Source organism: Lemur catta, chromosome 5 (genome assembly GCF_020740605.2).
Source record: "Lemur catta isolate mLemCat1 chromosome 5, mLemCat1.pri, whole genome shotgun sequence".
In the NCBI taxonomy this organism is placed as follows: Eukaryota; Metazoa; Chordata; class Mammalia; order Primates; family Lemuridae; genus Lemur; species Lemur catta.
This window is the reverse complement of record NC_059132.1, coordinates 97386978-97402637: the sequence shown is the minus strand read 5'-3', so window position 1 is coordinate 97402637 and position 15660 is coordinate 97386978. Positions and strand designations below refer to the sequence as shown.

General features: G+C 37.5%; 1 protein-coding gene across 1 annotated transcript; it reads right to left on the bottom strand.

Annotated features, from left to right (window-relative positions):
* Positions 1-12558: 12558 nt before the first annotated feature.
* On the bottom strand, positions 12559-15531 carry LOC123637710 (centrin-4-like). The gene is made up of 5 exons (XM_045550691.1): positions 15450-15531; positions 14189-14335; positions 13695-13823; positions 12938-13075; positions 12559-12748 (listed from the first exon to the last, which is right to left on the bottom strand). The coding sequence occupies exons 1-5, from the start codon at positions 15450-15452 to the stop codon at positions 12662-12664; spliced, it is 504 nt and encodes a 167-aa protein (XP_045406647.1). The 5' UTR covers positions 15453-15531; the 3' UTR covers positions 12559-12661.
* Between the last annotated feature and the right edge of the window lie 129 nt (positions 15532-15660).

The window sequence follows — 15660 nt, the reverse complement described above, 5'->3', positions numbered from 1 at the left end:
ATTGAAACATAAGAAACCATCTCTTTCTCTGACCAGACTCTTCTCAATTCACAAACAAGTACCTCAGGGGGTAAATAAAACTTCCCTGTGTTGGCATGAGGAGGAATCACATGAATAAAAGGAAAATAAAGTTCTTGAGTGCTGAAGAAATGAGTATACAAGATGCTAAACTGGGGAAGAGAAGGTGGCAGGGTGAATGAGAGGGGCATCCGGGGCCATTTAAACCATTTTTAAGGAAAATTAAATATCCTGATTTGGGGGCAGGGGGCGAGGAAATCACTGTGGATGTCAAAGAACACTGGCTTTCCACAACTGGAATCAGAGACAATTTGGAATTTGAGGGGTTCCATTGCAATGGATTTGAAACTCTATGAGTATCATTTGGTTCCAAAAGGAGACCTGGCTTCTCTGGGAAAGGATTCTAGCTATTAATTTGAGCCCACTGAGTAGCTTTATCCAGAGCAGATCATAATCCTGAAAGACACAATCCTGAACCCCATAATCCTGAATGTTGAAATTCCAAACAATCAAAATCCCTAATGTCTAAAAATCCTCAAAATCACAATCCAGAAAGATTAAAATCCCAAATGCAGAACTATTAACTTGCTGTTGTCTTTATTTGGAAATTAAGTATGGTTTAAGGAGATGTGTGTGAGTGCCACGTTGACAAGGGGTGGACTTGTGGATTTCATTTTAGGTGTCAACTTGGCTGGATTAAGGAATGCCTGGAAATGTGGGAAAGCATTATTTTGGGTGTATCTGTGAGGGTGTTCCCAGCAGAGATTTGTACGTAAATTTGAATGGAGTTGGTGGGGAAGATCTGCCCCCACCGTTGGCAGGCACTATCTAACCAGCCAAAGGCAGGAGAGAACAAGTACAGAGGCAGATCGGTCTCTCTCTGAGAAGTGGGGCACACTTTTCTTCTGCCTTGAACATCAGAACTCCAGGCTCACAGGGCTTTGGACTCCAGGACTACACCAGCGGCCCCTGGGTCCTTAGGCTTTTCGGCCTCAGACTGAGAGTTATACCATCAGCTTCCCTGGTTCTGAGTAATTCAGACTTGGACTGAGCCACCCTACAGGCATCCTTGGGTCTCTAGTTTGCAGACAGCCTGTTGTGGGACTTCTCAGCCACCACAATTGCATGAGCCAATTCCCCTAATAAATCCCCTCTCATGTCTATACACATATCTTATTGGTTCTGTCTCTCTGGAGAACCCCAACTCATATAGATTTGATATTGGGGAAGTCAAATACCATCTTTTCTTACTGTATTCCTTATAACACAATGGAAGAGATCTGTGAAATAGATCTCGCAAAAAGGCTATGATAAGCTAAGTGTAGGAGGCTACTTAATGGAGAAAGATAAAAATTTAAAAGCTAATTATTATTGGTGCTGCCAAAGCAGAAAATCGCTTAGTTGCAACGGCTAAACAATAACCAGACTTTCAAATGGATAGCACATACTACAAAATTTGTAGACCACAACCACTCTCCAAGTACAAGTGCAGTAAGTGTTTCAAAGATGATGGAAGAAATGAAAACACAGGGAAGAATATAAGAAATCTCCCCTGCCAAATTATTCAATCGTGTGTAACTTCTGTCCCTTAACACATAGTGCCAATTTGCTATGCTATGTATTTCATCTTCACAGCATTTCCAATACTGGAGGTATAAATTTTGCAAAGACATCTAGAGAGTTCTAATTCATTTTATGTATTTTTTGCAAATTTGACTCCATGAAAATGCATTATCACAACATTGACTTTGTGTGTAAGCATTGTGACTATACATAAAAACATTAAAACTTCCTCAGTAAATGAAAAGATGCCCTTTTTGTACATCTGCATTTATGAAAGATAAAATTTCTTGCCATCTCAGCTACTTGAGTAACTTCATATGCAGTGGTGACTCACTGTGATTTTTGATCAGTCTCATCAAAAGAATTAAGTTGTTGGTCACAGTATTTCAGATGACCACGGTTACATAGCTGAGTGCACACAATTACCAACCATGGTGATATATGTTTGTACATTTCATTTTTTGACTTATTTCATTATGAATACGGTTTGCTCATAATTGTTATACCCATGTAGCTGTCATTAGTATACCTGAATCTTTATGCTTGCAAAAATGTGTGTTATTATTGCCTATTTTATTGTGTAAAGAGGCCTGTGAAGTGTTCTGTTGCATGTTATTATTGCCTATTTTATTGTGTAAAGTGGCCTGTGAAGTGTTCTGTTGCATGTTATTATTGCCTATTTTATTGTGTAAAGTGGCCTGTGAAGTGTTCTGTTGCATTTTTATGTTTCACAAATTCCCTTTAAAAATGTAAATAAATGTCTTTTAAAGAATTTTTTAAATTATTTCTTCCAGCTGGGTGTGATGGTGTGCACCTCTAGTCCCAATTACTCGGAAGGCTGAAGCAGGGGGATCACTTGAGCCCAGGAGTTCCAGGTTACAGTAAGTATACTATAATCACACCTGTGAATAACCAATCAGCCTGGACAACACAGCAAGACCTTGTCTCTAAAAATAAAAAAATAAAAATAATTAATTATTTTTCAGAATTATATATTTGGAATTTTGATCTTTCAGGATTTCAACATTCAGGATTATGGCAATCAGGATTGTGTCTTTTGAGATTGTGCCCCAAACCCAGTTCTATCCACATCCAATGATGAGATTCCATTGGATTGAGTAAGGTCATTGTTTTTTATTTTGGGATTAGAGAAGAGAACAGACCACTCCATGTGGTGCTATGGCTGTAAAAGATGAGAACTGATTAATAGAAGAAATAGGCACCTGCTTGGAAAAAGACGTGCCAGATATTGGTAGAACAGGAAAGAGAAATTGCAATTTGAAATGATTATAACCTCTAAATTTCACTTGTATTTTTTAAGTTCTTTCAGTTTAAAATATCCCATCATTTATATAATTGCTGGTGGGTGTGCAAATTATTACAACCACTTCAGAGAACAATTTGGAAATACCTAGAAAAGTTGAATGCACATTCCATACAACCCGACAATTTCACTTCCAGGTGGTTACTATGGACTGAATCGTGTTCCTCTCAAATTCATATATTGAAGCCCTAACTCCCAAGGTGACTGTATCTAGACATAGGGTCTTTAGGAGATATTTACAGTTAAATAACGTCATAAGGGTGGGGGCCTAATTAGATAGCACTGTGTCCTTATAAGAAGAGGAAGAGATCTTTCAGTATTTCAACGTTCTTTCTCTCTTCGCTGTGTGAGGACACAGTGAGAAGGTGGCCATCTACAAGGCAGCAAGAGAGGCCTCTCCAGCACCCAACTATGCTCAGTGCCTTGAGCTCAGACTTTCATCCTCCAGAATTGTGAGAAAATAAATTTCAGTTGTTTAATCCACCCCGTTTATGGTATTTTGTTATCACAGCCTGAGCAGACTAAGACAGTGGCTTCCTAGAAAAGCTACTGTATGTATGTCCAAGAAGGCAAAATATAAGGATGTTCATGATACCATTTTTCCTAATAATAAAAATATAGAAACAATCTAACTTCCTGTAAAAAAATAAACTGTTTATTCATATAACAGAATTCCATGCATCAGTTGAAATAAATGAACTCTAATAACATGTATCAGTACAAATAAATCTCAAAAATATAGTGTCAAGAAAAAAGTCAAGCTGTAAAAGAATACTTATTCTAGGGAGTAAAATTTAAAACACACAAAACAATAGTTTGTAATTTTTTGGAAACATGCTTATACAGATAAAAATAAGCATTGTTTAATGCATGCTTATCATAACAACACATGTCTATCATGTTTTACATAGCTGAGGCAACAGAATTTTGGCTGCATTAATTAGGTAGGACCCACCCATGTCAGATACCTGGTGGGATCCTTCAACCTACATTTCATGAAAAATAAACAAATAAACATGGACTTGAAAGAGAATGACAAATTATTCTGAGGAATAATGACTAAATACACAACTTATGCATAATTTCATTCTATAAATTTACCAAAAATACACAATTGGGAGGGATGATATTAGGTATTATTTACACACATACACCCCCCACAGACACAATCACTACATGCTTAGCCGGAGTGGTTAAGAAAATGGTCTCTATACTTGCTCAAATTAGATTACTGGCTTTTTTCATTACCCAGGTTTTGCTGATTTTCTAGTATGTCCCAAACTAATCTCATCCATTGCTTCCATCATCAGAGCCCATTTCTATTTGAAAAAAAAAAAAATGCTCAGCCTCCTGTTTATCTGATTGTTCCAAATTCATTTTAAATCGTATCTTGATAAGTAATATTCCTAAAGATGCTGTCTCCTGTCAACATTCTCTGTGTTCTCTGGCCAGATGTCTCTATGATGTTCTCTCCTAGGTTGATTGAAAGGATATTTCAACTCTAGTCTTTGGGCAGGAAGAGTGCCTTTTGATTTGGGTTAGCAATAACAACATGAAAGCCCTGTGACTTCTTGTGTTCCACCATTAAGCACTCCTCGGGGCACAACAGTTCAGGGTGGCCTCCAGGAAAAAAAAGAAAAGACAAGAAAAGAAATCTTCAAATAATTTATTTTTCCCTGATAATTCAATGGTTACATTTTTAATAGTGTCAGATTTGGTTTTAAGTGAAACTCTTGACTTTTCATTAACGTAAGTAATGAGTTACCAAGGAAATGGGTTAAAGAATAATACAGTTTCTTTACATTTTTCTCCCAAATTGTGAGAGATAAATTACATCTTTTAGTCTTTCTTTAAACCCTTCACCAATTTATGTTAAACTGTCAAAACAAGCATAAAATCAAACCACATCCTCACGCACCAAACTGAGCAAGTCCTCAACGCCCTCTAGTGGGGTATCCTCCACGCTCCACCCTGTGGGACCAACCTCCTATTCCACTGGGTGAGATGGAGTGATAAGAGCTCTTAATGAAGATGAGATTATAACTCATCGTTGTTAGTACTCCCTCTTTCATTTATTTAACAAATATCTAAACATGTTTTTAAAATAAAATAACTTGAAATGAGCCATCACCAAGAAAGCAAGGAAAAATTACTAGAAGGGGAATGTCCACATATAAAATATCAAGTAATAACTTCATCACTATAGAGAATCAATCCCTGATCTTCCACATACCTGTTTGTCCTGACATCTTTTTTTTGTTTGTTTGTTTTGAGACAGAGTCTCACTCTGTTGCCCAGGCTAGAGTGAGTGCCGTGGCATCAGCCTAGCTCACAGCAACCTCAAATTCCTGGGCTCAAGCAATCCTTCTGCCTCAGCATCCCAGGTAACTGGGACTACAGGCATATGCCACCTTGCCCGGCTAATATTTCTATATATGTTTTTAGTTGGCCAGATAATTTCTCTCTATTTTTAGTAGAGACGGAGTCTCACTCTTGCTCAGAGCTGGTCTTGAACTCCTGACCTCGAGCGATCCACCCGCCTCGGCCTCCCAGAGTGCTAGGATTACAGGCGTGAGCCACCGCACCCAGCCTGTCCTGACATCTTATCCTTGGCCACATCACAGCTCTCTGCTCCTAAATTTACAAAGACTTAAATCTATTTTGTCATTAAAAAAATGGTTTATGTTTTCCTTTAGTTTCACCTCTCTGGATTTATCACTTTAAGTATTACTTCACTCACGTTTCCAAACAACAGCAAAAATAACCACTGAGTTGACTTTTCTGCTTTCTCCCTGTGGGAATGTGGGCTATCAGCTTCTTCCATTTAAATAACTCCTATTAAATGGAAGATTTAATAGGGCATGATGAGAGGCAGAGAGGATAGTGGTAAAGACCATAGAGGGTGGAGTCAGCTGGCCTGACTTCAAAGCTCAGAAGAGCCATTTACTGTCCCTGTGCTTTTGAGCTAGTTGTTTAAATCCTATGTATCTCTTGTTTTCTCATCTGTTAAATCAGAATGATGTAATAGCATCCAACAGGCATAGGGCTTAAATGAGAAAATCCATGTAAAAGAGGTAGAACAGTGCATAACACATAGTTAGGACTCAATAACTGCTACTTGATATTACTACCTCATCAGAGTAAATAAAAATAAGGCACCATGAATGAAAGATTTGACTCCTTTTCAAAACTAAATGCAGCTGTTCATGAGTCAGGTCCCCACCATCCCTTGTTTAAATGATTGCTACAGCCTCCAAACCGGCTGTTCAGCCAGCAGTCTCTCCCAATTCCAGTCCACTGTCATCAGTTAGATTTATTTTCCAAAAAATAATATTGACATTTCTGGTTCAGAATATGATGAACTAATATTCCTGCTGAAAATAAATATAAAAGCTAATATATAAAAGGACTGTGTGAAGAAATGGAAAATCACCCAACTCAAGCAGGATTGGAAAAGAAAGGCTACAATCCTTGAGAGAGAACAGCAAGTGAACTCTACTCTCACCCTGGCTTTTTCCCTGATGGCATTTTCTAATTCATAAAACAGGGAAAATAGACCCTAGCAGAAATCTTATTGGGCTGAGGAGAAACGGATTGAAATTTGGGGCTGCCAAAGTGGCTAAGAGTTGAGAGGAAAAATTATATACAGAGCAGGGACTCAAGGTGAAGTGAAATAATAATAGTAATAACAATAAATCACCTAAACCCTGCCTCCACTTCCTTTTAGTTCACTGGCTAACTCCTTAGTTACATATGCCAAGGGTCAGCAGCACCCCCATCCCCACAACCCCCGGCCGCAAAAAAAAAAAAAAAATAGAAAACAGGGTCTGAGAGAACAAGGACCTGAGCAAGAATTTAATTGTACAGCTGTGCAATCCTGCAAAGGTAGAAATCTGAGTTCAAGCCCAGATAAGATGAAGAGGGTGGGCTGAGGGGATATCAGTAAATACCCTGGACTTTCTGTTGAGATGCAGAGGAGTAATCCTAGGAATGAGGGCAAATCTGAAAGAGAAAAGCCTTAATAAGGACTAAAACCACCCCTCAGAACAATCAAAATGATCCTCCTGTATTTTATCTACCTGTTGGAAGAAAACTTAACCCTCTTTGGAGGAAGGTAACAATATTCATAGGCTCTCCAATTTTTCATTCACAATATCTGTCTAAAAAAGCAGGACTAAATAACTAAAAGCCACAATTTTAAAAGGACAATAAAAATCGACCTAGAGATAACTGAGGTATTGAAGTAATTAGACAGGGACTTGAAAATAAAGATAATGTGTCCAATAAAACAGAGGAAAACTTTCAACAAAGAACTGGAATCTATTAGGTATAGGAAAACAGAGAACTTTCAGTAAACTAGAAAGCAAGTCAGTAAACTATATATCTAGTGTGAAGCACAGAGGGATAAAGGGTCTATCCCTTTTGCGTAAAGACAAGTATGAGAGCTATATGAAGAATAGCAATAAAGCCTAACATGCTTGTAATTAGAGTCTTAGCAATAGAGAGGATATGATGGTTCGGAAACAACATTTGAAGAAATACTGGCTAAAAATGTTTCAGAGTTGCTAAAAGACATCAAACCACAGAATCGAGATACTATGAACCTCATGGAGAAAAAAGTATAAAGAAAACCACACCTGCGTACATCATAGCTAAGTTGCTAATAACCTAGACAAATAGAAAAATCTTAAAAGCATGCAGAAGAAAAAAAAAACCACATGTTACCTTCAAAGAAGCAACAATAAAGCTATTAGCCTGCTTTTCAGCAGAAATTATTGGAAATCAGAATATAATGAACTGGCATTAAAAAGATAAAATATAAAATTTTTTTCTACCTTCCCACCTAGAATTCTATACACAGTAAAAATATTTTTCAAAAAGGAAGGCAAAAATTAAGGCCTTTTCAGACAAACAAAAGCTGAGAGAATTTATCACAGAGAATCTTTATTAGAAAAAATACTAAATAGGCCGGGCGCGGTGGCTCACGCCTGTAATCCTAGCACTCTGGGAGGCCGAGGCGGGTGGATCGCTTGAGCTCAGGAGTTCGAGACCAGCCTGAGCGAGACCCCGTCTCTACTAAAAATAGAAAAGAAATTATCTGGACAACTAAAAATATATATAGAAAAAATTAGCCGGGCATGGTGGCACATGCCTGTAGTCCCAGCTACTCGGGAGGCTGAGGCAGTAGGATCGCTTAAGCCCAGGAATTTGAGGTTGCTGTGAGCTAGGCTGATGCCATGGCACTCACTCTAGCCCAGGCAACAAAGTGAGACTCTGTCTCAAAAAAAAAAAAAAGAAAAAAAGAAAAAATACTAAAGAGTTATTCAGGCTGAGGAAAATTATTCCAGATGGAACCACAAGCCTGAATGAAGTACTAAAGAGCAGCAGAAAGGGTAAATATGTGGGCAATCTAAATGAATATATACTGGTTTATAAAAGACAATGACAATAATTGTATCTTATAGGGATTTGAATATATATAGGAGTGAAATATATAACAGTAGTACTGTAATGAGGGAGATAAATGGAGTTAATCATACATACATATAATATATAGTGATCAGATCAGGGTAATTAGCATATCAAATATATCAAACATTTACCATTTCTTCTTGTTGGGAATATTCAGTATCCTCCTTCTAGCTGTTTGAAACTATGTAGTACATTATTGTTAACTATAGTCATCCTACAGTAGTACAGAACAGCAGTCTTCAACCTTTTTGGCACCAGGGACCAGTTTCATGGAAGACAATTTTTCCACAGACTGAGGGGTAGGGGTGGGAAGGATGGTTTCGGGATGATTAAAGTGCATTATATTTATTGTGCAGTCAAACCTCTCTGCTAATGATAACCTATATTTGCAGCCGTTCCCCAGGCAGTTTAAACCATGGCAGCTTGCCTCATCAGAGCGGTTCATCGCCACCTCAGCCCCACCTTAGATCATCAGGCATTAGATTCTCATAAGGAGTGCGCAACCTAGATCCCTTGCATGTGCAGTTTACACTAGGGTCCATGCGTCTATGAGAATCTAATGCTGCAGCTGATCTGACAGGAGGCAGAGCTTATGCGGTGATGAGAGTGATGGGGAGCAGCTGTAAATACAAATGAAGCTTTGCTTCCCGTCACTCACCTCCTGTTGTGTGCAACCCAGTTCCTAACAGGCCACCTATGGAAACCTGGGGTTGGGAACTGCAGGTATGAAACACTAGAGCTTATTTCTCGTATCTAGCTGTAATTTTGTATCCTTTAACAAATCTCTCCCTATCCCTCCCTTCCTTTTACCCTTCCCATCCTCTGTTATTCCCCGTCCTACTTTTTATTTCTGTGAGAGTGACTTTATTTAGCTTCCATGTATGACTGAAAACATGTGGTGTTTAATTTTCTGTTCCAGTTCCATCCATGTTGCCACGAATGACAGGATTTCATTCTTTTTTAATGGCCGAATAGTATAATACTGTGTATGCCATGAGTTTTAATCATGAATGAAGGTTAAATTTTATCGAGTGTGGGTTTTTTCCCCTACTGAAATGATTACGTGATTTTTTTTTAATTCTGAAAATGTGATATATTAATTACATTGATCAAATTTCGAATGCTAAACCAATTTGTTTTCCCGAAACAAACCTAACTTGATTAAAATAAATTATCCTTGTAGGTTATAATTCATTAAGATGAATTATAAACTGGTGACAAGCCATTGCTGGCCTCAAAAAACAAGTTTGGAAGAATGACCTTTTTTTTTATTCTCTGAAAAAATTAAAGATTCTCTTCCTTATATGGTAGAAATTACCAATGAAGCCGTATGGGCTTAGGGTTTTCTTTGTGGAAAAGTTTTTTCTTTTCAGATTCAATTTCTTCAATAATTAATTGTTTAGAGTTTGCTTATTCCCAGACCTGACTGTCATCTATTCAGTACAGATTTTCATCCATTCTAGAATAAAAGCAAGAACTGCAATTTGGTGTTTTAAGCTCTTTGATGCGTTTATCAGTCTTGCTTTTGTAGTCGACAAGGTTCTGTCAGCATTTGCCTTGAATTTACCCTCACTTCTGATGCTACCTAAAGCCCAGCAGGTAGTTAATTTCATTGTCAACAACATGCTTGATAGCAACTAAAATGTCAATCAGAACTCCAGAATATCTACACCAACCAATGGCTCAGAGGAAGGGACCATTTGAGTGGCAGCCTCAGGGTTGCAGGACTTGTAAAATGGAATTTTAAAAAAAAGTTCTTAATAGTCCTCTTATGGGTGGACTAAAGTCCTCATGATATCCAAGCTACAGAAAGAGGCAGAGAACTCACTGACTTTCAGATGAGTGGCTAAAAAATAAGTAGTCATAAAAGAGTAGCAACCTAATAAATGGCATTGCTCTTTAACTGTACCCTCATGTGATAAGTCTAATTAATCTCCTCTCTTAGTATTTGATAGTTGGAATGCTTCTTTGATTACTTATATTAATATATCTAGCAATACAATAGGGAAGAAGTCAACACACAAGTTTCAAGATGGAGGACTATATTAGTTATCTATTGCTGTATAATTACCCCAAAACTTAGTAGCTTAAAATAACATATATTATCTTATAGTTTCTGTAGGTGAGGAATCCAGGCTTGGCTTAGCTGGTTCCTCTGCTTCAGGGTTGTAATCAGGGTGTTAGCTGGACCTGCAACCTGTCTCAGAGGAGGCTGTCCTCACTTGCCATGTGGTCCTCTTCATAAGGCAGTTCAAACCATGGCAGCTAGCTTCATCAGAGCAAGCAAGCAAAAGGGCGCACAAGAGAGAGTGCCAGAAAGACAGAAGTCACAGTCTTTGGTAACATAGTCTTGGAAGAGACGTCCCCTCACTTTTGCCAATTCTATTCATTAGCAGCAAGTTACTAAATCCAGTAAAGGAGATTACACAAGGGTATGGGTATCAGGAAACGGATCATCAAGAGCCATTTGGGAAGCTCCCTACCACATGAACTAAATCTTTGACTTAGTTCTTATTACCAGTCAACTTAAAGACAATAAGATCCATACCTAATTCACAGCACCTGGTACACAGTGGACAATCCAAAAATTTTTATGTTAAGTGATTGAAATAATTTTCCTTTTAGTGCCTATACTTAAGTAAGCATTATTCTAATTTCAGCTACCTTTATGACAGCTTCTTAAATTGTCCGCATACTGTTGAATTTGATCTTCCTCTGAAGAAAAGAGGGAAAATGTAAAAAACTAGGTAAGTTTGAATTTGTTCTGTTATGAAAGCAAGTAAATTCTTTAGCATTTGGCTAAAATGCTCCAAGCCTTATCTCACATGTAAGATGGAGTCTCATCATCATATCTTGTCTGCCATTATCTGACTGTGAAACCCTACTCATAACCTTCCCTTTTTTCACAAAATTTATAAATCTCAAAAATATTTTGAATAGGGAATCATTTTGAGATGTAAGCACCCTATCAAATTTCACTATAAAGAGGTTAATTTCTGCCAGGGCAGTCACAGAGGCCTGAATATGTTCCAAAATAGCTCAAGATTTCTGGCCTGGTCCTGGATTTTCCTGTTTTAGCAATATTCCCAGGGCCATTCTTAGGGTTTAAGTCATTTTAGTTGGGTATGTGAGAGGTTATACCTCAAATACAGAGCAAATATAAACAAATCTATTACTCGTAAAACCCTCACTTACTCCAGTATGAGATTAAATCTAGATTATCTCAACTAAAAAGTGAAGATGATTATGTTTCAAATGGAAAATACAATAGCATGATAAAACATCCCTCTCTTTTTTTTTTACCCTCAAAATTAGGGTACAGTCTGAAAGGAGTGATATGGTCATTGTGAGAGTAAATACCGTTAAAAGACAGAGCATTGCCATTTTACTATTACACAGTTCAAACATCTGTACAAATCTTCTCATGAAGCAAACTTTTTGAAATGTACTGAACCATACTCAAAATCAAAAGGCAAATAACAAATGGCAGAATGCATGCAACATATATGACAAAGATTAATTTCCTTTGTATGTAAAGAGCTCTTAAAAATCAATCAATTTTAAAAATCCAGTAGAAAAACAGGTAAAGGACATGGATAGACAATATACAGAAAGGAAAAGACAAATAGATTCTAAACATATGAAAGACATTCAATGCTTCTCATAAAAGAAATGAACCTTAAAGATACAATGAGATATGACTTGCAACTTGTCAGATTGACAGGGGTCAAAAAGTTTGGTGACACTTTATCAGAGAATGGTAACTTACAGGCTCAACTTACAGAGAGATATGCGTGGTAAAAATGCTATTTTGAATTTCTTTCTTTACAACTATAAGAAGAAAAGTAGCAAATAATGTAGCCGCCAGTTTTATTTAATACTTTACATACTTGAATAGCTGATTAAAAAGCAAATGTTCATCAGTTTGTTTAGAGTTGCACAAAAGGATATATAGGGAAAGTAATGGTATGTTTGTCAAATTCATTTGGATGTGGGGCCAACTTCGTCAAACAAAAAAAATTCTGTCTTTGGAACCTGAGGTTTTAAAAATAGCAGTTAGAATTATACTGTTCTTGGATTCATGCTTCAAATTAGTCATCATGTTTTCTTGATGCTGTAAATTTAAACACATATTGGTAGAAACATGTAATTTCTCACATCAAGAGAAAAACTTGTGCATATAAAGTAAAATTAAAATGAATACATTCAGTATTAAATTATTGAACTGTGCAACAAACACAAATTTGTTAACAACTTTCCAGAAGGAACAAAATAACGGTATTATTAAAGAGTGGTATTTTTCATCATTCTCAAGAATTCTTCCTCATTTATTTCTCCATCCCCATCATGATCAGCTTCATCAAGCATTTCCTGTAAAACAAAACATAAATATGATATATGAAATGTATTTAAAATGAATAATGAGTATTCAAGTACATACTAAAAACCAAATTGTTTTAAGTGTATTAGTATAACTAAAGTTAGAATATAATTATAATCATAATATATAATATATAAAATTTATAATTACATGTAATTATAAAAATAAGCAAAATTTACCTGAAGTTCACCATCTGTTAAATTTTCCCCTAGTTCCTTAGCAACCCTCTTGATATTGTTTAGTGTTATGCTTCCAGTATCATCATCATCAAATAATTTGAAAGTCTTCAATATTTCTTCTTTTTCATCTTTTTCACTCTTTAAAAAAGGAAACAACTATCATTAGTCCTTCATTTATTTATTCTATCAAGCTGGACTTATTATATCTTTGAGGTCTACAGCAGCAATATGTCAGGTAGCTGAGTTCTGACTTTATTTATTGCTCTGACTTTTAACAATTATTCCAATGTACTCACATCTGTCCTTAAGGTATTTAAACACAGGGTTTATTGAAGTGAAAGAGGCACAAGGTGGTAAAGAGAATGCGTCTCTTATTAATCATAGTAATCCAGATCCATTACCCAAACTGTAAGCTCCAAGAGAATAAGAAAGTTGTCTCATTCAATACTCCTTAGAACAGTAATAGTACCTTACACAAATAGGTGCTCAATGTATGTTTGCTGAATTCGAGGCTTCAGAATTCTCTCTATCCTGCCATATATTCTCATTTCCTGACAAAAACCTCTTCTGCACATTGGACAGTCTGTTCACTACCACCCTGAAAACATCTTTAATCTTGATTTTCCTATCTAAATCCAACTCATCCTTAAAAACTTAGTTCCAATTCTTCCTCTATGAAACCTCTCATTGCTCCAGCCCCAAGAGGTAGAAAGCTATATTGCTTGTATTTCTTTGAAAAATAAAATCACAACTATACCATTTTTACACTCATAATGGCAAAAAAATCTTCAAAACTAATGGTGCCAATTCCTTCTTTGTCGATTTCAGCTATCATTTTTTTAATTTCTTCTTTCTTTGGTAGAAATCCTAAGGCCTGCATTGCAATCTGAAATAGGAAGGAAATAAATTATAACACGCCGTGATCTCATTCCAAGCTTTTAAATTATCAACTAATAGCTTCTCTCTTTTTTACCATGGAGTGGGCATAAACATGGAAAAATCAGGTCAGCAGGCCTAGGTTCCAATCCTACTGTGCCATAGAATATATCAGCGTTACACCCGGGCTTTGGTCTACTCATTTGTAAAACACAATTAAAATGCTTAACAAGATAATGTTTTGTTAATGCAAGGTAGGTTTATGCACTGAAGAGACTTTATATCAAGCTTTTAGAAGACTACTATTAAAGAAAAGTCTAAAGATTGCCACAAATGGTTTTTTAAATGTTTTGGAATTAGATATAATTTCAGAACCTTCAATTCTTTCACATCTATGGTTCCAGACCCATCGATATCAAATAAATCAAAGGCCTCTTTAATTTCTTGTTTTTGGGTTTCATTCAATTCAATTTTTGCTGCTCTTTTCTTCCATTGCTCTGAATTTGTGCAGTGGTTGGATGCCTGTAAAAAAGACACGTGTGGGTGAATGATAAACTATATAACTGGAAACTTTAACCGAACCAAAATAACTGATGATAAACTAAGTAAATTTAATAAATAAACACATTAAAGTACCCATTTTCTACTATATAATGAACCTAAACAATTTTCTCCTTTTCCCTTTGCCAACATTTGTGTGTTTGGTTATTAATGTTTAAATGGGAAGCCTAGTTTTCTTTATTTACTACTTAGATTTTTCTTTAAAATTACTGTCTTTGAGAGGGAAATGAGGCAAAGGAAGGCATGCTACACCTGCAGTGAATGGTGTTATGTCAGAATGCAATTAGCCTTACTTGGGACGTCTAAATAACAGTCGTTTTAGGAAAATTTACTTTCATAAATACCTACATGTCTCCTAATGAAATTTGTTTACTTTGTGGGATATGCTTGATTAGAACATAGTATTCTTTTCCACTTTCTAGCACGCTGTCCTGTCCTACAGAGGCTGAGAAGTGGAAAACTACTCCAGGGATCTGGAGTTTCTCCTCAGGTTCTACTGCAGCTTTATGCCTCGGTCTCTTGTCTTCAGCTTTGGGTTAAGAAGCAGTGGTCGGGAGGCAGCAACTGGACTCCTTGTTCCTGTGGATCTAAACGGCAGCCTTACGTGTGTTACGTGTGGATTCTTGATCCGTGGACCGCACGTACGCTGGTAGGGTCTTGAGCTCGATGGCTCCGGGGCAGCCTTCTGAATCCGCACCTTCCAGCACGGGCAGACTGAGCAGCCGCCCAGGCCAGCCAGCTGCTCGGAGCCCGCCTACAGTCCGCTCCTCCGCCCTCCAACAGTTTTGAAGCATCTTATTCTCTGTATTCAGTCCTTTCTGCTCCCAACACTGAACCTAATGCAGACTGCTGGCATTAGCGGTTGATGGGGTTGATGAGGGGGAAAAAATGAACTGGAGAGCCCCCTTCTGTCCCTAGAGTCACGGACAACGCGCTTGTATTTGGTGACACGAGGAAGGATTACTAATGACACCCGAAGATCACGAAAAGGAAGCTTATAATACATTTCATCAACTAAACAAAACCTCCTCTTTGCTGTAGGGAAAAACTTCACAGATTACAACTTTACACTCACCATGTACCCAACTAGCGCTCTCGGCCAGGACCCACCGGCCCCACCCACCGGCCCGCCGTGCCCGCCGCCCAACCGTAGTCTACACAGCTCGTCAGGGGTTGCTAAGGCCGCGCTCACGGGCCTCTCACGGCCCCGCCCACCCAAGCCCTGAATGATTGGCAGCCACCCCACCCAATGGAAAGAAAAGAGCCCTTGAGGCCAGCCCCCTCTC

Coding starts and splice junctions, on each gene's coding strand:
- LOC123637710 (XM_045550691.1), bottom strand. Junction 13,824..14,188: donor TAGATGTGAAAGAATTGAAG/GTTCTGAAATTA, acceptor TTCCTATTTCAG/ATTGCAATGCAGGCCTTAGG. Junction 12,749..12,937: donor TAACAGATGGTGAACTTCAG/GTAAATTTTGCT, acceptor TTTGTTTTACAG/GAAATGCTTGATGAAGCTGA.